This window comes from Anabrus simplex, chromosome 1 (assembly GCF_040414725.1).
Source record: "Anabrus simplex isolate iqAnaSimp1 chromosome 1, ASM4041472v1, whole genome shotgun sequence".
Classification (NCBI taxonomy): Eukaryota; Metazoa; Arthropoda; class Insecta; order Orthoptera; family Tettigoniidae; genus Anabrus; species Anabrus simplex.
Window position 1 is genome coordinate 644,773,910 of NC_090265.1, and position 21,674 is coordinate 644,795,583.

Here is a 21,674-nt window from a genome sequence, read left to right on the forward strand (position 1 = left end):
TATTAACACACAGATTCCCATAGAGAAACAAAACGATATTAAATATGAAATAAAAAAGAAAATACCTACTCTCGTAAATGACATAATAACTAATAATAATCATAACCTTTCAAAACAAAACCTTAAAAGTAAAAAGTATTAACAACAATAACATCATAGTAACAAAAGCTGATAAGGGCAATACAACAGTTTTAATGAATAAACAAGACTACATAAAAAAAAAAACAGAAGAGTTTTTCTCCGATAAAGCCTACACATTAATCAATAAAGATCCCATAGTAAAAACACAACGGAATCTAAAAACACTCCTTAAAAATTCAACATTCCTACTAAATGAACAAGACTACCAAAAAATGATCACTATGAATCCGAAATTACCTACAGCAAGATCATTACCTAAAATACACAAAAAAGACATCCCCATCAGACCAATAATCAATAGCAGAAACAGTTCCACTTATAAAACTTCTCAGTTCCTCCACAAGTTCTTAAAAAAACATTTTAAATTTCACAATGCAAATCCGATCAAAAATTCTATCGAACTTTGCAAAACTTTAAACAAATTCAATTAACAACCAAATCATGTCTTATGTTCCTTTGGTATCACGAATATGTACTCAAATATACCCATTAACAAAACTATCACCATAATAAAAAACAACCTCTCCAAACACAGCACATTAAGCAAAATTGAAATAGACGAATTCATAAAGTTACTAAGTTTTGTTTTACACAATAATTACTTCACTTTCAACAACAAAATATATAAACAAGAAGGCTTAGCTATGGGAGACCCAATCTCCAGCATTTTAGCGGACATCTACATGGACAATCTAGAACACAATAAAATAGTAAAAAACATTAACTGACTCAGTTTATGGCTCCGTTATGTCGATGACACATTGGCAATTATTGATAAACAGCTTAACAATAGTGATAACATCCTAACATTTCTAAATGATTTAGATGATAATATAAAGTTCACAAAATAAAACGAAAACCACAATTCAGTCAATTTTCTAAACATCATAATCACGCGAGTTATGAACAAATTTGATTTCCAAATTTACCGCAAGCCTTCATTTACCCCAATAACTATAAAAAACGAATCTTTACACCCAAATTCCCATAAACAAGCCACTTATTACAGTTTAGTATACAGAGCATTAAAAATCCCTCTTTTCACCGAATAATCTAAAAAATGAATTAGATTTCATAAAAGAAATGGCCAGATTCAACGGGTTCAATCTAGATATGATCAGCAAAATCATTAATAAAGTCAGACTAAAACTAACCACAAACCTTTCTCCAATAAAACCCAACAAACCAGAATTCGTGAAATTCACATATACCAACCCAAAAATCCATCAAATCACCAATCCCTTAAGAAAACGTGAGGTAAAAATTGCTTACACAACACAGAATACAAATCAAAATTTATTTTTTAATCACAACTCAGTCAATTCAGCCAATAATAAATATTCAAGCTTGGGTATATATAGACTTAAATGCTCCGTATGTAATTTTTCTTATGTTGGTCAAACTGGCCGCTGTTTTTCAACTAGATATGCAGAACATTATAACGCCCAAAAACATAATAAATTCTCTGCGATGAGTAACCACATGAAAGAAACAGGTCACAAATTCACTACAATAGATCAGGATTTACAAATTTTAAAAAGAATCGAAAAAGGTAAGCTCATGACAGAATACGAAAACTTATACATCTTCTTAGATCAACAGTTTAACAAAGACAAGAACTTAAATGACGTAATAGATAACAAAAGTCCTCTTTATGAACAGATTTCAATTCTATTACAAAAACCATTCCTTCTGAATAATTTTTACAAAATATTTAGCACCAAATCAGTAAACACGCCCACCAATCCAACACACACACCACCCCCCTCCCCTCCTTCCACTGCCGACAACTCCTCCTTACTCACAGTAAATGGGCCCTCAGCTACGCCTTCTCAAGCTCAACTCCCTCTACCAAGACTTCACAAATACAACACGTGTAGTAAGAGCTCGGCGACTGTCAGTTACTCTAAAACTCTCAACGTAAACTAACATCTCAGCGGTCGAAGGGGTAAGTGTCAACACTCCAAATTTAACTTCCACTATTCGGCCCCTTAATTCCAATTATGGTAATTCATTAAATTTTCAGATTATCTCTTTAATTACAGAACTCATCATACCTTTGGCTAATCACAGAATGACAACAACGTTCCCTTCCAACTAACACGCTCAACAGCAACATCACAAACTCTTACCACATCATAGAAGATGGTCTGATGACGCCTACAAAGATTTCAATATAGTCTACGGCACCAATATGTCCAACTAATATCATCTCAAAAGGAACCAGGCCATAAAAACAACTCTTCAAAATCTATAAGCAAATAAATGAAAATCAACATTTATTAATTGCAAGAACCAACGACCATTACCATTGCTTAACTTTCCATTAAAAAAAAAAATTTAACAATACTCCATTTGACAACTAAATGGAATGTATTTTCTGATTTTTATCTTCATTGTAATATCTTTTATTATGTCATAATTCTTAAACAACTGCCATGTTTTCGACTCCAATATTATTACTAATATTGTCAAATAACAGCATACTACATTTTATATTGTAATAGTTGTTTAACAATCTCCAATATATTTATACAACATAGTTTTTAACAGCATTCATAGATTATTTCCAATCAGGTACCTGATCTATTCTAAGGTGGAAAATATGGCTGATGATGCCCACTATTGATGGGCGAAACATGTACCATCTAATATACTAATTTCATGTCAACAATTTTAATAAGGACAATGTCCTAATAATAAAAAAAAAAAAAGTATTGTATTGAATAGGTGGATGAATATTAAAACATACAAGAGTTATTTAATACAAATATTTTCAATACGGACCCAAAAATGAATTTTATCACATGTAAGAGGCATCATTGTCCATCAAATCTGGGAATGTCTCTCCCAGCCTGTCTTAACAAGAATAGAATGAGGGGAAGAAGGGAGCCCTTCCCAGCCACTCCCTCACCTCTCCTTTGGGGGTGAGAACGTGTCCTCCATTTGAAGGGTATGTGTCGACACCAGGAGGAGCATCTGCCCCTAAGGCAGTGTGCTTCCCTCTTATGGGGAGGACCCCCTCTCCCATGAAAAGAGTCTCGGATGTCTTCAGAGACACTCAACTTCTCTCAAACCTCGTCCAGTGATGGACGTCAAGGGTTCATCTTCATCCTAGGATGGAGACTGAAGCAGTGTTTAGGTTAGAAAGTGGCTTGCTGCTTATAACCTAATGCATACAAGCATGAGTCCTCACTATGGCACTGTTACAGTGGAACTGTAAATGTTATGATGGGCGTCTAACTGAGCTGCACCCGCTAACAATCAGTTCGTGATGAGTAGAGCCCGGATTTCCATGCAAATGCATGTTTTTAAATAAGCTAGTTACACTTCTCAAACTTTGCAAATATTCGTTTTACGGCTTAACAATTCGAAATAACCATTCTTTTTCCGTGCATGTTTGCATGTTTTGGCATTTTTCGGAGAAAATTCATGCATAATGCATATTTGGAAGATTTTGGATTTAATAACGCATATTTGGATGTTTAATATTGCATAATATGACTTTCATTCTGACTTTGACGCATATATATTGTTAACTTGCATCATAGTGCATTTTCTGAATGTTAGTTTGCAGAATTTGGGACAATTTTTCACGTTGTAGGCTACAGTATGCCTATTACTGAGAGACGGAGAGAATGTATTCCTGGCATCCTATGTGACAAGCATAGTTAGTAGCCTACAAACGGTACAGGTCCCACAGTATAATGCAATTAACCAAACACTTTCTTGTCTGTTGCTTGAGTAAACAATGACGTAAGTCGGAAGGCCCCTCGTCGAAATCTAATTCTTAGGAATAAGGTGTCCCAGTTTTACAGTTGTACATTGCTATAAATTGAACCGTAAATTGTGCATTAATCATCGACGGCTCACTTTTTCGTCTGTTAGACGAACAAAAGAAACCTTGTATCGCACTTCTGTGGCGCCGCGTTACTGGGATAGCAGCTTACAAATTCTGGTTCTTCATTGAACCCTCTACCGTTGTTATCCTGGAATGTCCTACCCGGAACTCTCAATCGTCACACGTCTGTGTTATCGCAGCAAGCAATCGTTACCACTTATTGAGGACATTCAAATGTGTCTGCAATCATCGCATGGAGAAGCAGCTGCTGCAGATAGAGATAAGTTGAACAAACTAATTCGTTCAAATCCTGAGTTTGAATTCGTCAAGCTTATTAAAGACGTATTGTGGTGAAAATGCAAAAGACGTACAATTTGACGTCACTTTGTCCAAATGTCTTCATTGAATTATGCACCTATCACTTCTCGTGACGTAAAAAGATAATTTTCTGTGCTTAAGTATGTGCTGAATGATAAACGGATGAGCATAAATCAAGACAATTTGGAGAAATTAGGGTAGTTTTTGTTCATGTTTCAAAAGGAACTGAATTTTGATAGTGCATATTTTCCAGTTTATTGTGCATGTTTTGCCATATGATAGTGCATGAATGCATGCATATTTTGAGATTTGATAGTGCATGGAAATCCGGGCTCTAGTAATGAGTATAGTCTGTATTCAAGAAACAAATCTCAGACCTGATCATCATACAGTCTTGAGAAATTTAGACTAGGCTATATTCGAAAGAATGGAATTATGCCAGTCGGGCTTCCTTTCCCTTTCCTTCTCCACAGTGAATTGTATACGAGGATGAATACTGTTCAGATGTGTAAGAAAACCGTCAAGCGCCTCCTCTCCATGTCCCCATATCACAAAAGTGTCGTCCACATAGCGGAACCAACAGCTGGGTTTATTTACAGCAGTCTGCAGGGCTTCCTCTTAAAAGAACTCCATATAAAAATTAGCAATAACATTGCTAAGTGGGCTTCCCATGGCAACACCGTCTGTCTGTTCATAAAATTCATGTTTCCATTGGAAAAATGTCGTCAGTACATGTTCAAATAAAACTATTGTCTCTTCTCACTGTGGAGAAGGAATAGGATGGAGAATTAGCTTTCCTGGACGTGCTGGTGAAGAGGAAGAATGATGGTTCCCTAGGGCATCAAGTATACCGAAAACCAACACACACAGACCGATACTTAAACAAAACTCCCAATCACCATCCTGGCCAGAAACGCGCCATGATGAAGACCTTGGTGGATCGCGCCCTTCGTGTCTGTGAACCACAGTACATCGAGAAGGAACTACGGCATCTTGATTTAGCCTTACAAACCAATGGCTACACGGTACAAGAGGTCAGGCACTCCACCCCAGAAGATAGCCAGCAAATAGTAAGCGAGAACAACCCAGGAAGAAAGGTATCGCTGATTTGCCGTATATACGGGACGTCACGGATCGTATTGGAAGGCTCCTTGAACGTCATGATGTTAAAACCATTTTTCAGCCGACCCGACAGCTACGAAACATGTTCTGTTTTGCCAAAGATCCACGTAACACTCTAACGTCTACTGGGGTCTATAGGATACCGTGCAGCTGTGGAGCTGTTTATATTGGCACGACTGGCAGAAGTGTCAATACTCGCCTGACGGAGCACAAAAGGAACTGTCACTTGGGGCAATATGACAAATCAGCAGTAGCGGAGCGTGCACTGCTTGACGGAAAACATGAGATCCGTTACGAGAATACTGACATACTGGCCACAACATCCCACTTTCACGCCCGTCTTTACAGGCAAGCAATCGAAATACATAAACATCCGGATAACTTTAACAGAAAGGAGGAAGGACTGAAACTCAGCAAGGCCTGGTACACCCCTTTATACAACGTTCGGCTGAAGTTTACTAAGATCAGGGACATTACAGTCAACCAACCAGAGGATCCATTGCTCGGCACGACCCAATCGGAGGTTGTGCACTCCGAGATCCAATCAAACGACAGACTGCTCGGAGCGACCCAGTTAGAATTCGTGCCCTCATATACTCAACCTGGTGACATACTGCACGGCGTGAACCAATCAGAGGTCATATGCTCAAAGACCCAACCAAACGCCAGGTTGCTCGGCGCGACCCAATCGGAGGTCGTGCTTTCAGATAGTCAATCAGATGTCGGAATGCACGGCGTGAACCAATTGGAGGCCGCACACTTACATATAAATACAGCTGCTTCCCAAACAACTTTTGCAGTCGCCAGCGGGATACAGGAGAGCGTATCTACACAATGCCGCAGAAGATGACTACCGCAGCAGTAGTCGAAACGTCTGGTAGAAGCGAGAGGAGTGGACCACGGCATAATAGCCCGGAAGATTTTTATTATATTGACACCGGCCGTGAAAGCCTTCATACTTTAAAGAAACTATGTTGCAAGTAACATTATTCCTGATGAACAGTTCTTCCCCACAGTTTGCCCTTTCCTTTTAACATCTGTTAACACTTTCTAATCTCTTCCTTGTTACCACACCTTACTCAATATCATCAATTTAAGCAGCACCTACCAAATGATGATTAGAGTGGCAAAAGTCAAATACACAAATAAGATGCAGAAGTGATGAATTTGGAAGAAAAATACTTTTAAAATTGCCAGTTACGAATACAATACATGAAGGGAAATTACACACAGTTTGTGATAGTAATAACAGGATTGGGGCAAAGGCTGTTGAAGTAATTTTCTGTACTGATTACAACAACAGCAGAAAAGCATTTGTGTTTCCACTGGTTCCGGGTGAAGATAACATTGAAAGATAAAGTAACAAAGCTGTTATGATCTCTAATAGAAGGTAGAGAGATAAGTTCATATTATTTTGTAAACAAGATTTAAGCTATATGATTGATAACTATGAACTATGATAGAAATGTACAGCAAAAGCTTGCCACCACAGTAGACCAACCAGCGCCAATCTCTTTGGCACAGCAAACGTCTGGACTGCATAGAGAACAGTGTTCCACCATTATACATACTGGGAGTGCACTGCCACCAACCTTCTAATACTGGTGCAGTTTCCATTGAAATTTTGGGAGCTAGAAACTCAATTCAACTGTAGCCTACAGACCCAGAAAAATGTCTTAAGGCCACGGCCGCTTCCTTCCAACTCCTATGCCTTTCCTATCCCATCGTCGCCATAAGACCTATCTGTGTCGGTGCGATGTAAAGCCCCTAGCAAAAAAAAAAAAAGTCTTCTATATTCTTTAAGACATCAGCCGTAAAATCTTAAGCTATTATGGTCTTGGTAATTTATCATATAACTTTACCTAATTAATCCTCTTTGAAATGCTGTCCTCCACTGCTAATACAGCACTACCAATTTTTTTTCCCGTTGTTGAAATGCATTCTGGAGCACTGTTGTGAATCATTTCCCGTTGTGAAACTCTGGTAGTACATGTTGTGACAATTCACAGTGCCACCATTATTATGAAATTGTGACTTGTCCGAAAACAAGATTTTCAATACGAACGTGCAATCATTTGTCACTTGCCTCCGTATCTATGCTCAGAAATCGACCCAAGCCTCAAAATCTCGCCCATTGAACTCCAACTCCTGGTGTTGATGTAGGTTATAGTGGTGGATGTGATTGGAATATAAGATCCATACAACAGACAACTGGCAAATGTTAACCTTGTGTTACTGCATGGATACTCATGTTGGGATTTTCTTGGATAATGTCCAAAACAATCTTAGCAGTATTACGAGACGTCATGTCTCCAACAGGAGGTATTTGGGAAAGTGACGCTGTTGTATGCAAACCTCACTCCACACTCCTAAACATATTTGCGGTTAGCTGCCGTACAGACATGGTGTTTGTTGTGCGTTCGCTCTTTCTTTCATAGATGAGGAGCATGTCAACGTATGTATCTGTTCAGTACATAGTGGAAGAATGAGCAACACAACTGGGGCCATACATCAATTGAGTCAGGGCAGGAAAACATCGATATCTTAGCGAAAGCTGTGTGCTATTTGTTGAATGTGGCATGGGCAGCTTTGCATTTGAACCTTGAAGCTCTGGATCCAAATGAAAATATTTGGTTCCGGTGGAATTGTAACCCCCGCCCCAAGCATTGAATGTGCCCGTCACTGAGAACTTTTAACAGATCTTCCAGAAACTGCTTACAATGCATATCTGCTTCAGTTTCATCAACTCAAATCAGTTTCCTATCTCTGTACCATGGTTTTCAGAGTGACTTTCATATCCTACTCAACCTGATTAGCACAACACATTGACTTCGCAGTATGACAGATCGATTCAGTATGTAACTACCTGATTTATACATATTTTTGGAATTGACTTATTGTGATGCAGCAGCCTGTTGTTGCCTGTTGCTGGAGACGATTTTGCTCTGCAATGTACATCCACAGTGCCTTGGTACAGTATCAGACTTGGTGTTAGAAGGATGGCTTAACACTGAGAAAAATAAGGGCAGAAGACTCACCGCAAGCTCTTTTTCTTTTTTTTCTGTGTGTTATATTCATTTAGCTTTTGTCAGCAATTGGATAGGACTGGGAAGCTATCTGTCATGGCCTTAATAACAGAGCCCCAGTATTTGCGTTATGTGAAAATTGGAAAATACAGAAAGACATCATTAGGATTTCCAGCTGTGAGGTTTGAACTAGCTATCTTCAGAATGCAAGCTTATCACTATCATGTTCTGTACTGCGTAACCGCCTTGCTTCTTCTGAAACTGGATATAAATCTTGTTAGTTGTCCTCATTAGTAAATTCTTGCCATCATCTCGAGGTGGTACAGCTCTTTTCAGGCACACCCCCAATGGAGGTGAGTTGCATGTACCATTTTAACCACATATTAGACCTCCTGCCATTCTTAAATTTCAGGCAATACCGGGAATCAAACCCAGCCCTCCTAGGATGGCAGCTTATATGCTAACCATTGCGCTACGGAGGTAGATTGTCCTCATTTATGATGAACATACACTGTATAGGCCATATTGAGCATCGGCCTGTGTGCACAGATTAAACTCTTGCCATGCTATCTTTGTCTTCCATTTCACACCAGTGTTATTTCATTATTCATCTGGCTTTATCATCTGTTCTATATATCTGCATCACTATTATTTTTCAGTTTTAAAGGTCATTATTATTAGTGGCAAATTTCTGTTCTCTTTGGAGAATTTCTGCTTTTTCCATGTTTAGGACTACCGCAAATTTTGTCATTTTCTTAAAAGAATTGCTGTTTTCTTCATTTAAATTTCTAACAAAAGAAGAATCGCTCAGGTAATCACTATGATATTCATCTACTGCGATTATGAATGTCAGCCATTCTCAGCCTGATTAGGCTTTGCAAGTGCATATTTGTTTAGATTTTTTTTTTACCCCATTAATATTAATTTCCTTAAAGCTGTATTGTATGTTCTGACTGTTCATGCATCTTCAGCTCAACATAGTTCATGACTGGGTCAACCAGCAATTTAGAATGTTAACATAATTTTAAAGATTAATTATATAATTATATGAATAACAGTAATTTTATCACATATCTTTTTGGTGTAATTCTACAGCTTACTGTATTTCTTTTCTTACTGGGGGGGGGGGGGGGGGGGGGGGTGCATATCTATTTACACCACTGGTGACATACACCTGTCTTGGGCAAATGTCCCTTCCACACTGCTCTCATACTCTGCTGTCATCTTGACTCCGAATGATTACAATTACACAGTCTCTATTCTCCACTGCCCGACATAAGATAGCTGCGTAGACAGAAAGTGTATTCATTATCTTAATTTTCTCTTAAGTGTTCTAATGTGCATGCTAGTGAGTCTCTTTGCCTGAAGACCCTTCAAATTCAGAAATGGGATACAATGTGTAAAGTGATGTTGCAGTATTCTGTGGTTTTTGAGCCAGTTTTAGAGTTAACAGTGATGAAATAGTTCTAAATGATAAGAATGTGCAACTGATCTGAAGTCAGCTTAATTTTCAGCCTGATCAAATTTCTGAACTGCACAGTCTTTCATAACTGCCCCCTCCCCACTGATCAGTAATTTCTATAAACCATCATTCCTTGTTCTAACTGCTTGTACATCATTGGTTCAATATATTTCAGTTCTTTGTAGGTTGACTTTTGACGTGGTACTTGCAATGGGAAACTTAAGATTAAGTTTTCACTTGAAATATGAATGGAACAAAGTACTTGAAAAGATTGTGTTTGATGGATACAATATACAAAATTATTTGTGAAGAGGTTCTGTTGTTTAATTTTTTGTTGTTGTTGTTGTATTATACACGGTATAGTTTGGCATATTTTGTAAGATTGTGACCTTGTGATTGATTTGTTGAAACCTACTAATATTTATATACATTTTTCATCCTTTGGCCTTTTGAATTATCCTTACTAATTCATTTTGTCCCTGTAACTTTAAAGCTTTTCAGTCTGTTGAATGCTAAATATAACACATATAACATACCTGTAAAAAAAAAAAAAAACACTATTACACAAAGAATGACATATATCATTCTTGAAAGAACATCATCTCTGCTACTCTAACAAAGAGTGCGTGGTGGTGTAATGTTCTTTCATTGGCAAGAGTTCAGCTGGCTAGTTTGTCTGTATGTTTCTGTTTTCACGAATGGCGTTGACGTAACTGGAAAATGACGTAATGGAAAATTACCAGTAAACTAGCCAGCCCATTAAATGCTGATTTAAGAACCCCCATATAATTTCCAAAACAATAAAAATACAGTAATAACTAGGGCTCGGATGTTTAAGACCTAACGATAGCCCAAATAAGCAAGCAAATATGAACTCAAATGTGGCAAAATATGACCTCAAAAGTGACGAAATATGACGCAAATTGACAAAATATGGCCTGAAAATCATAACTCTAAATATGGCCATTTGAGAACAAATTATAAATCGAGATGGAAATTCCTTTGATACATTTTTGTATTTATTTTTACTTTCACATTGATTTTCTGAACATGCACCTTTAGCAGTTAGAAATTAATCTACTTTTTAAAATATTTTGGAACGTTTAAGCCCAGAGTTCATTAATATTATTCAAATGCGTTAAAGTTTAATTTGAGTGCCACGAAACTAATTACGTAGATGTCTTTCAATACATTACGGTAGGGCGGCAGACCCTATGGTGCAAACTCACATACGTTTTTCATTCTTCTCCGCGGGTGGAATTGAAGTGTATGACAAGATTCATGTTTTGTGAACACTTGTTCACATTCGGTAAGTTGAAGATGATTTTGCACAGCTACAGCTGTCATCAAACCACTGAAATGTGCCTGAAATATGACGTTTCTACGAAAATAGCTCAAAATATGACCTTATGACGAAAAATAGCCAAAATATGCATTTATATGATAAATAAAGATCACTTATTTGTGACTATATTTACCTGATTTGCACCAAAATCCAATCAGGCAAGAAAATAGAGACAAAGAAAAAAATATGACTTTTCCTAAACGTGCGAGCCCTAGTAATAACATTAGTAGCAAAGCTAAAGTAGCTGTTCAAAATAGTCATTGACATTAACCAAAGAATCGTAGCAGAAAATTACCAACAAACTAGCCAGCTGATCTCTCGCCAGTGACAGATCATTACACCACTTCACACGCTTTGTTGGTATAAACAGGGTATAAACAAAATTCAAACATACCTGTATCTACACTTCTGAACAATTTTAATCTTGTTTTTTAAAAAAAGTGCAATTTGTTTGAATCTGATGATGGTCTTTCAAGAACAAAACATGTCATTCTTTGTTTAATAGTGTGGTTTATTTTTACAGGTATATTATAGTGTTGTAGATGTTATATTTAGTGTTCAACAGACTGAGAAGCTTTAAAGTTAGATTAACTGAGTTGACACTGAAAAGTATTGCTTCCTTCTTAACAAATCATTCTTTTCTAAAAATTACTTTTGAGTAAACCTTTGAGGTATGTAAGCAATAGCTAGGATATCTCCCCGTGTTATTATCACTTCTATCATTGTTAGAGTTTTGCAAACTCCACTTTTGTTTTAGACATCCATGGGAGTCAAAGCTAATGTTAATGTAATTGAATTTTTATGCCATGAATTAATATTTTTCTCTTGTCAGTTCTCAAGCAAAAGTCTACACGAGATACTTCACTATCCCAAGTATCTGCTTCAATGGCAGTCACTATCCCACCACTAATGATAAACAACCCCATGGTGACTGTAACTGCTGCAACTACACCACTTACTTTGGCTGTTAGTGCTGCACATTGGTTGGTGGTAGCCCAGCAACAACAACAACAGCAGCAGCAACAACAACAGCAACAACAGCAACAGCAGCAACAAGTGACGCCGCAAGCTCTAACTGTGGATTCGTTGGTGATGCAACAGACGCAACTGCAGGAGCAGATTCGGCAGAGTGAACAAAACCTCGCCGCACAGCACACTGTATGAATGCCCTAATAATACTATTGAATACTTTTACTTTTAAGAAAGATTTATGGTCATTTTCATGGCTGTATTTTGTTATGTAAAACATAGAGATAATTTATTACCAAGATTTCCATTCCACTTTGAGTTTTCAGTTTTCTGTTGAGTATCATGCGATTTGTTGATGATTTTGAGCATTCCTTTTGATAATGCATATTGTTTTATACTGTTTGTATAGTTTTAAAGTAGAAAATAACTTATTGAAATGTGTAAATATGTTTATTTACTGTAATGGTTATGAGATGGCAGCATAAGATTACATGATATCACAGTTTATATTCACGTTCTTTGCTTCAGTGCTTTTGTTTTGGTATGGACATTCTTACCCTCCTTTGAAGTATCAAGCAAAGGTATGGGGGAGATAAATCTCATCGCTTGTGGTGAAAACAATTCATTTCAGGTAAAGTAACCCCAACAACAAATCGTTAGTCCTTGTGGTTGGAAGTTGTTGATGGACTACTACCCCATCATGGAAAAACTGATATCTGTGAAACAGCTCCAATGAAACATCAGTATTTGGTGGTTGATAACAGATGACTAGGGGGCGGATCTTGATGACCTAAAAAATCACTGAAAATGATCAATAAAATGCCCTTAAATTTATGGGAAAATGCTATAAAATAAGCAAAAAATTAAAAATATGTGACTAAACTGAATTCTGGTTTTATTTATTTACTCGTGTCAGAAGCATACTTAATCATACAGTTAAAAATAAAATAATAATTAAATTATTTACAAAAATTAACAGACAAAGGAAATTGACCAAATTTACTGTATATCTAGATGTGGTGTTTTTCCAAAACTAAGCCACACCTAGGGCGTTGTCATCAGCAAGCATTAAATCTTGCTCTGAGCATGAAAATGGGCAGAGAAGACATTGATACGTATGGTTCAATGTTTGTTCTTCACCGCAGTTGCACTTGCTGTCCTCTGATGTGAAGCCCCATAACTTAAATGAGGACTTAGCCCTGCCGACACCAGTTCTTAATCGTTTAAAAGACCTCCAAACACCCCAGTCTTCATTGTAGCCAGCCGGAAGTTGTTCACACGGCTCCATCCATTCTTGCTGCTTAGATTTCCACAAGGAAAGTCTTGCCTTATCAGGTGGTCCTTTCAAGGGCTTTGGTGTCTGGAGGAAGCTTTTCCTGGATTTCAGCCTAGATTGCAATTGTTGATGACCGAACAGTGGGTGAGCTTCAACGTTTTAAACCTTCAGTCATTCTTGATCGACAGAGACTTCTCGACGAATACTTGGAGGTGCAACGCCAGCAAAACAGTATAGCTTCTCAACAGGAATAGGTTTCAGGCATCCTGTGATTAATCTTGCAAGCTTCATTCAGGGCAGGGTCCACAGTATTGGCGTGGGATGATCTATACCACACAGGGCATGTGTATTCTGCAGCAGAGTAACACAGAGCCAATGCAGTAGTTCTAAGAACTTGTGTCTTTGCACCCCAGTTTGTACCTCTCAGCTTCATCAGGATGTTGTTTCTGGCACTGACTTTGTGTTTAATGTTGGAACAGTGTTTACTGACAGTGAGGGAGCAGTCCAGCGTTACCCGTAGTTACTTTGGGGTGAAAGAATGTTCCAAGGGGTTCCATTCCAGGAGACATGTCATTTCCTTGATGCCTCTCTGTTCTTGAGGTGGAAAGCACAAAGCAGAGATTTCAATGGATTTAGGTGGTTAGCCTTGTAATATATGCCTAATTCCTTCAGAGCGCTGTCAAGAGTGAGTTCTACCTCTTCAAAAGTTGAACTTTGGCGACTGTGTAACAGTGGTTTTACAAGTAATATCTCCCTGTTCTATTCGCTGCACAGTTCTTGTTTTTACAGAAATAATTATCTCTTAATTTACTTGGAAGTGTATATAAATAATGATTTGCTGCATGTGGTGCTAGCTTTTTATCCGAGAAGAATCTGGGAACACTTGTTCTTTGCACTCGTTATAGCTTTCAGATGTTTGTCTCGTTTTAATGTGCTGTTGTATAACAAACTTCCTTTCTGCACTCACTTTACAAAATAAAACATGCCCATCTGTTGTAAATACTTCTCTTCCATATTCATTCACTAGCTGAATTAAAAATATACTTTTTGATGGTTTCACTTTTGGTATTTTTCTTGCGTAGAACTACATGGGTGGATAATTCTGTAGAGAAACGGAAAGTTATATAACTGTTGTTTAAATCCCTTCTTGTTTTCATTTGTTCTTGACCTTGAGGTATGCGGGGGTTAATGACTGGCTGTGGGAATGGGTGGAAAGGCTGGTGCATTTCTTGTGCTTGAGACATGTTAGGAAATACTCTCTCCAAATTATCAGAACTACCGGGAGAGTTGGTCATGCGGATAGGGGCGTGCAGCTGTGAGCTTGCATCCGGGAGATAGTGGGTTCGAATCTGTACCTTAATTAAGGCCATGGCTGCTTCCTTTCAACTTCTAGCCCTTTCCTATCCCATCGTCGCCATAAGACCTATCTGTGTCGGTGCGACGTAAAAGCCACTAGCAAGAAAAATTATCAGAACTCTGTGTTGTGTTCATGCACATATCTTGGAAACGCAAGACTCACAGGTATATCCTTTCCATACCCTTTCTTAGTCACCTACAACTGCTAGTCAGTTGGCTTGGTCATCAAAGATATTTAGAAAATTTTACTATATGTAAGAAAAATGTATAATATTTTATGTTGTCACTTGTGGACTGTTATCAATCTGACAATACATTAAAAATACATTTATAAATATTCCAAAAATTCTTCAAATATATATATTGACCTAAAATCTTGAAAGTTGAAATAATGATTAATCATTCCAAACTGGCAACAAATGCAGAAGAAAGCATACCAAAAACTTTTATAGTTTTAATATATCTCAGAATGAATGTATTATTGGGCAGCGTGTTAATACGGGGAGGGGGGGGGGGGTGTGACGTTCAACAACATCTGCCCCCTACAGCTGACATATGGAAGGAACCTGTATATGATTTGGAAAGTGGGACTTCATAGTCTGTTTCAAGCAGGTGCTGCAATCAGTGTAGTTAGAATTATAAAGAAGCAAATTACTGTTTTTACTTGAATAATTTCCCTGTTTTAACAATTTTTAACCTCAAAAAAAAAAAAAAAAAGAATCGGAAAATATGCAGATTTAATTTTTAATCTAAAATACCAATGGATTTCCACCACTTTTCGGTATGGTCCTTCGGCAGTCTCTGGCATGCTGATATCCTCCTTCAGAGAGAACATTTATTCCTCTTCATGAATCTACACAGGCACTCTCTGCGTGCTTTAAACTGTAAGATTCCTGTATTGATTTTCTCTGCACTTCCAGCACCTTTATCTGTAACATTTTGTGCAACTAAATAGCAGTCTTCCCGTAAACTAGTTAAACTGCCAAATAGACAGACCGAACAACAAATCAGAGGCACTATTTGAACTACTGGAAGAGGAAGGCTTCATCCTCAGCAACGAAGCACAGGATAAAACATACATCTCCCACAACGGCTCGAGCACTATAGACCTTGTATTCTACCGCGGAAACGACCTAAAGCTCAAAACCATAACTACCACCACAAAGTCAGCAGGCCCACCTATAAGGAAACACCTCCCAGTAAGAGCAGAATTCCAGATAATATCGACGGAGAGAACCACACAAAATGAGCAGCGATGGACGCCAAGAAAAATAGTTCCCGATCTGCTAGTTCAGAACATAAACGTGAAAGAAATACTGAACACAATAGAAAGGGGCAACATTGATCTTGCACTGAGGAACCTAACTGAATCTCTGATGCAGTCTGCATCCCCAAAGCCGACAAAGAGGAAAAGCAAACCCTGGTTCGACAGTGAATGCTACACAACACAGAACCTGGTCCTGGAAAAACTGAATAACCTGAAAAAGATAGACACGAACGACGACACTCTAAGGCTCAACTATGTACACGTGAGAACGAGGTATACCTTGCTCCTGAAGGCTAAGAAACAACAGTATACCCAGGCCAAAGAAGAAGAATTAATACGAGAAGCAGAAGCAAAACCCTACAATGTCCTAAGAGCCACGGAGAACCAAGGTGACCCCAAGTATGTCAATGACAATATGGGAAAACCACTTCGCAAATATACTTCAGAAGAAGAAAATGCAGTACCATGCCAAAAGAAGTACCCCGCTAACGGAATAAGAAAGAATAACAGAAGACGAAATTTGGCAAGCAATTGAAAAGAGCAAACCTCGAAAGGCAGCTGGCCCAGACAATATCTCGAATGAGCTGATGAAAGGATCAATGATATATACCATTAACCCATATGCACCCACCCGCCCTTTGCTCTGACATTGCTTGGAATCCGCCAACTTATTAGTATGCAACCTAGGTGTTGCAAGCTTTCGGTTAAAACAGTATGGTGGGTGATCGACTGCGCGTATTATCACGGGACCTGTTTTATATTATTGAGAAATTCCACGCTATTGCTCGTGACAAAATACAGAACAAATTAGAAATATAACACACAAAAAATCCCTTTGAAATCTTAAATTTTTCATTAACTTATCTCACCTCGTATGTTCTTTAGTGTGTGTTATGGCCTTAATTATACAACACGAGCCTAATATTTGCCTGATTTTGAAATAAGGAAATAATAGAAAACCAATACGACATGAGCCTACCTGATTTGGAAATAAGGAACTAATGGGAAACAAATCACGAGTAAGCGAGTGATGAGATTCGAACCTATATCCCAAATACGAACTTACAGCCGTATGTCTCACTCGGTGTATTATTATTATTATTATTATTATTATTATTAAGATTCAGTCTGAGGATCAGTGGTAAAGTGTTCATATCCAGGTACCAAGATCGTAGTTTCAAATCCGGCAGTCGCAATCGGATCATGAGGGGCGGGAGAAAATTCATTCAGCATTCCATGTCGTATGATATTACTATGCGAAAGATCTCTGGTGATATATTTCGTGTTCATTCATGTACAGGATCACTAATAACTTCTTCCTCACTAACACTGCTGAAATCAGAGCCTAAAACATCAAATATGCTTTGATTTCGTTATTACTGAGCATGTTAAAAATTAAATAACTGGAAAGGAGGTTCAACCTATTCAATACTCAAAGGAAAGAAACGTAGCAATCACATTTCTATTTAAATGGGACCGGTTTCGACCTTAATCTAGGTCATCATCAGCCATAAAAACATATAAAATGTTTATGAATGTTGGAGGTCAGTTCCACACTCTGTTAGGCACAAAGACACGACACCACATTCTGTCCTGCATAAAGTCACAACACTACTAATCAACATACGAAGATCAAAAAGGCTTGAATTCGCAGACGAACAGATCTGTAGTAGAAAGCCACCAGCGCGGCGGCTTTCTACTACAGATCTGTTCGTCTGCGAATTCAAGCCTTTTTGATCTTCGTATGTTGATTAGTAGTGTTGTGACTTTATGCAGGACAGAATGTGGTGTCGTGTCTTTGTGCCTAACAGAGTGTGGAACTGACCTCCAACATTCATAAACATTTTATATGTTTTTATGGCTGATGATGACCTAGACTAAGGTCGAAACCGGTCCCATTTAAATAGAAATGTGATTGCTACGTTTCTTTCCTTTGAGTATTGAATAGGTTGAACCTCCTTTCCAGTTATTTAATTTTTAACATCAATAATTTCAATACGGAACAATGAAATTTTTATCTTTAAATTACTGAGCATTTCGCGCGAGCAAGCAACTTCCTTCTCAGCCATCTTGTCAACAACAGAATACAGATTTCTCGATCGATATTATAATCAATTCTCTTTGCCAAAGAAGCATACCAGAGCACTCTGGTGACATTTTGAGACACCAAGAAAAGATTTCAATTAGAAATGTTTCCGGAAAAAAACAAAAGATGTCACAAATGTCTCCAATATGCGACCTTGCATCCCGGCGTACCAGTCCGCTTGTGGAGTCCTGCCCAGTCACTCGTGCGTGTACCAGTCCGCTTACGGGTGCATAGGGGTTAAGATATGGACAGCCCTATGCAACAAGTGCCTAGAAATCATGGACACCCCAGCAGTATGGAGAGAATCGACGGTCAAGGTGATCTACAAAGGGAAAGGACCACAGAATCCTACAGAGGGATAGCCCTGGAATGTGCACCATTCAAGATAATGAACAACATCTTACTTAAAAAGATCCATGACAAAATGGCAGTTATACCTCAGGAACAGTACGGCTTTACTCCCGGAAGACCAACTAACTATACAAGTGGTGGAACACGTACTCCAATTCATTAGCGAAGCCCTGGCTAAACCCAAAGGCCATGCATGTTCAGCATTCGTTGATTACAAACAAGCTTTTGACAGGGTAAACAGGGATAGAATACTGGAAAAACTAAAGCCTATGCTAGATGAAGAAAGTCAGATCTTTAAGTTTATAGCAAGCATCCTCCGAGAAAAAACAATCAGAATCCACGATGGCCTAATCCAATCCAAAGGAATCCAGCAAACAAACGGAGTACTCCAGGGAGATCCTATAAGCCCCATTATGTTTAATGTACTTACCCATGATGTGATACAAAGGATACAAACAGAAGAAGTGAGGATGTGGTTGTACGCTGATGACATGATCCTGCTCTCAGAAAGAAGAGAGCCCCTGCAAGAAGCCGTATACAAACCGGAAGAGTAGTCCCAAGAAAATGACCTAGTTATAAGTAGGGAAAAGGCAAAAATAATGAAATTCAGAAAAGGAGGAAATTTGGCAAACACTGATAGATTCACTTGCGGGGAAGAAGTACTAGAAATAGTCAAAAGCTACAAGTACCTAGGACTTGCACTGCAAGTGACAGGACATGCCTTTTCCAAGCAAATTGAAGACAGAGCTGTAAGAACAATAAAGGCGTCTTTCGAGATAAAGAACCTGAATCTACTATCCGTCACAACAGCCCTGAGACTATTCGACATAAAGATTGCTCCCATTGCCTCATACGGCATACAGCTTATATGAAACTACCTCACATACTCGAATCTGAAGCGATTAGATGGAATTAAAACAGCCTACCTGAAAAGAATGCTCTTTGTCTCAAAATACACGCAAAACAGAATAACGTATATCCTGGCAGACACAACCTTCTTTATAGAAGACCTGATGAAAGCTCATAATCTGATACCAACACCACAAAGCACCAGATTCCTAGAAGACAGGTGACAGAAAGCGAGGGACATCAATCCAGATTCCTCATCACCCCAGCGATGACAAGCAACGAATGGAAAAAGGCCAACTACCAACTGCGCCATTTATATACGAGAGTGGCAGCCCACGGACTACATCACCAAATATGTTCGACCCAGGGATACCTTAGTCCCACCGACAGATGTCAGTGCACCATATGTGGAGGACCATGCAACACGTATCATATCATTGAGTGCAACGACAGGACATTGACTTTGTTACGCTATGCAAATGATGCTAATTTTGTTTAATTAATTAATACCTTGTACACAATGTGTTTAATAAATTATATATATAATTTAACAGTTCTTCAGTTTCTGGATTGTAGCCGATTTTGGTACCTGAAATGATAAGGCTGTCTTCTTAGTGTACTGCAACTGTCATTCTTATTTACGCAAGTAGCGTACATGTGATGGCGTTACCGTTGCCGTTATTTTCTATGAACACGATCACTGTTAATTTAACTATGTGCTGTAACTCCCGTTTTCCTTACACATCATTAACCATTATTCACTTACACATCTAAAAATATTTCCTCGGAGATGATGTTCTAGAACAAGAGTATGCCTCTCATGTGGTTACTACTAGCATACTAGCGATGTGTGCACTGTGCATAGATCAGTATTATCCATAGCTTACCAAGCCAAGAGGTAATTTTACTGCAGAGATGCCGCTTGTACTTCTCAGTCGACCTATACATACTGATGGCTCGATATTGAAACAATGGGGTTACAGCTAGACAGACATTAAACCTTAAGTACTCGCGTGTCATAAGGATACATAAACACTCATGTTGGGTTTTTTTGACCCACAGTTGCAAATGAAAAAGAACAAGTTTATTCATTGCATAATATGAGTGAAATGATTAATTATTAAACACAATATGAAGTCCTGATCCTTGGCTGAATGATCAGCGTAGTGGCCTTCTGTTTAATGGGCCGTTGGTTTCTATTCTTGGTCGGGTCAAAAATGTTAACTTCATTGATTGATTCCTCTCGACCCATACTGCTCGATGACAAATAACTCAACAGCAGATGAAATTATGTTGTGCTGGTGATGTTTTATATTACCACAAATCAGAGAAAATACACTTGGGTCTCTGCGACCCAGCACGAGCATACTTTGCCGCCTACCAGGCGGCCGCGTGTGCAGTGACCATTCATACACAGACACCTGACAGGCGGTCTACTGAGAGGTAAGCTTTCTGAAACTAGTTCAAGCCTTCTGCCCATAGATGGTATGGCATGCAGTATACCGTCTGTAAGCTGAGAATCTGCTCTCTCTCTGTCTCTCTCTCTCATCATAGATTGTGTCATGCAACAGGGAATTGCACTCCAAGTGGTGTGATTACTCACTTGATAATCAGCAGAAATGGCTTGCCGTAGTAAACATTGTATTACAAGGAATAAAATCAAATGTACTGTATATAATGGGATAGTCAGAGTGAATTGGGCAGTGATATCATTTTAGAAAATTGAACAATTTTTTTTTTTACTGCCATTGAAAATTATAGCAGCATAACAAAAAATTTCACGTGAGAGTGATGCTGCATTTGAAAGTGATGATGGTAATAAGGTCTATCCTGCCTACAAAAAGTCAAAGGAAGATGGCTGGGAAAGGAATAAAACAGGTGATAAACCATCCAAATATGATTTTATATGAAATTCTGGAATGAAACCAATCATAAACAGGACCTTCTCTCCAGATCCCTCCCCTCTACACATTTCTCAACATGTGATATCCAACTCTTTATGGGATGAGATAGCTACTGAAAGAAACAGTTTTGCTGTTTAGTTATTCACAGAAAAAAAATTCTAAATTAACCCTGTATGAGTGCACTGGGAACATTTCACAAGGCTTATAACCCTAAACCATGCCGTGACTGTGTTGAAAGGAAGACAAGCAAGAAAAGAGTAATGAGATACGACTCTGAAAGTATTTGGTGGCTTTGCATTCCCCAGAGTGTTTTAGGGTGTTTCACACCATTAAAATTTACAAAAATTGTCCTTCTGGGTGC

At 38.3% G+C, this 21,674-nt stretch overlaps 1 protein-coding gene across 2 annotated transcripts in view; it reads left to right on the forward strand.

Annotated features, from left to right (window-relative positions):
* scaf6 (SR-related CTD associated factor 6) overlaps positions 1–21,674 on the forward strand; it is a 172,624-nt gene that overhangs the window by 12,992 nt on the left and 137,958 nt on the right. For both annotated transcript variants that reach the window (XM_067135755.2, XM_067135757.2), the window contains exon 3: positions 12,088–12,413. In XM_067135755.2, the coding sequence (XP_066991856.1) occupies positions 12,088–12,413 (326 nt within the window). The remainder of the gene's footprint in view (positions 1–12,087; positions 12,414–21,674) is intronic.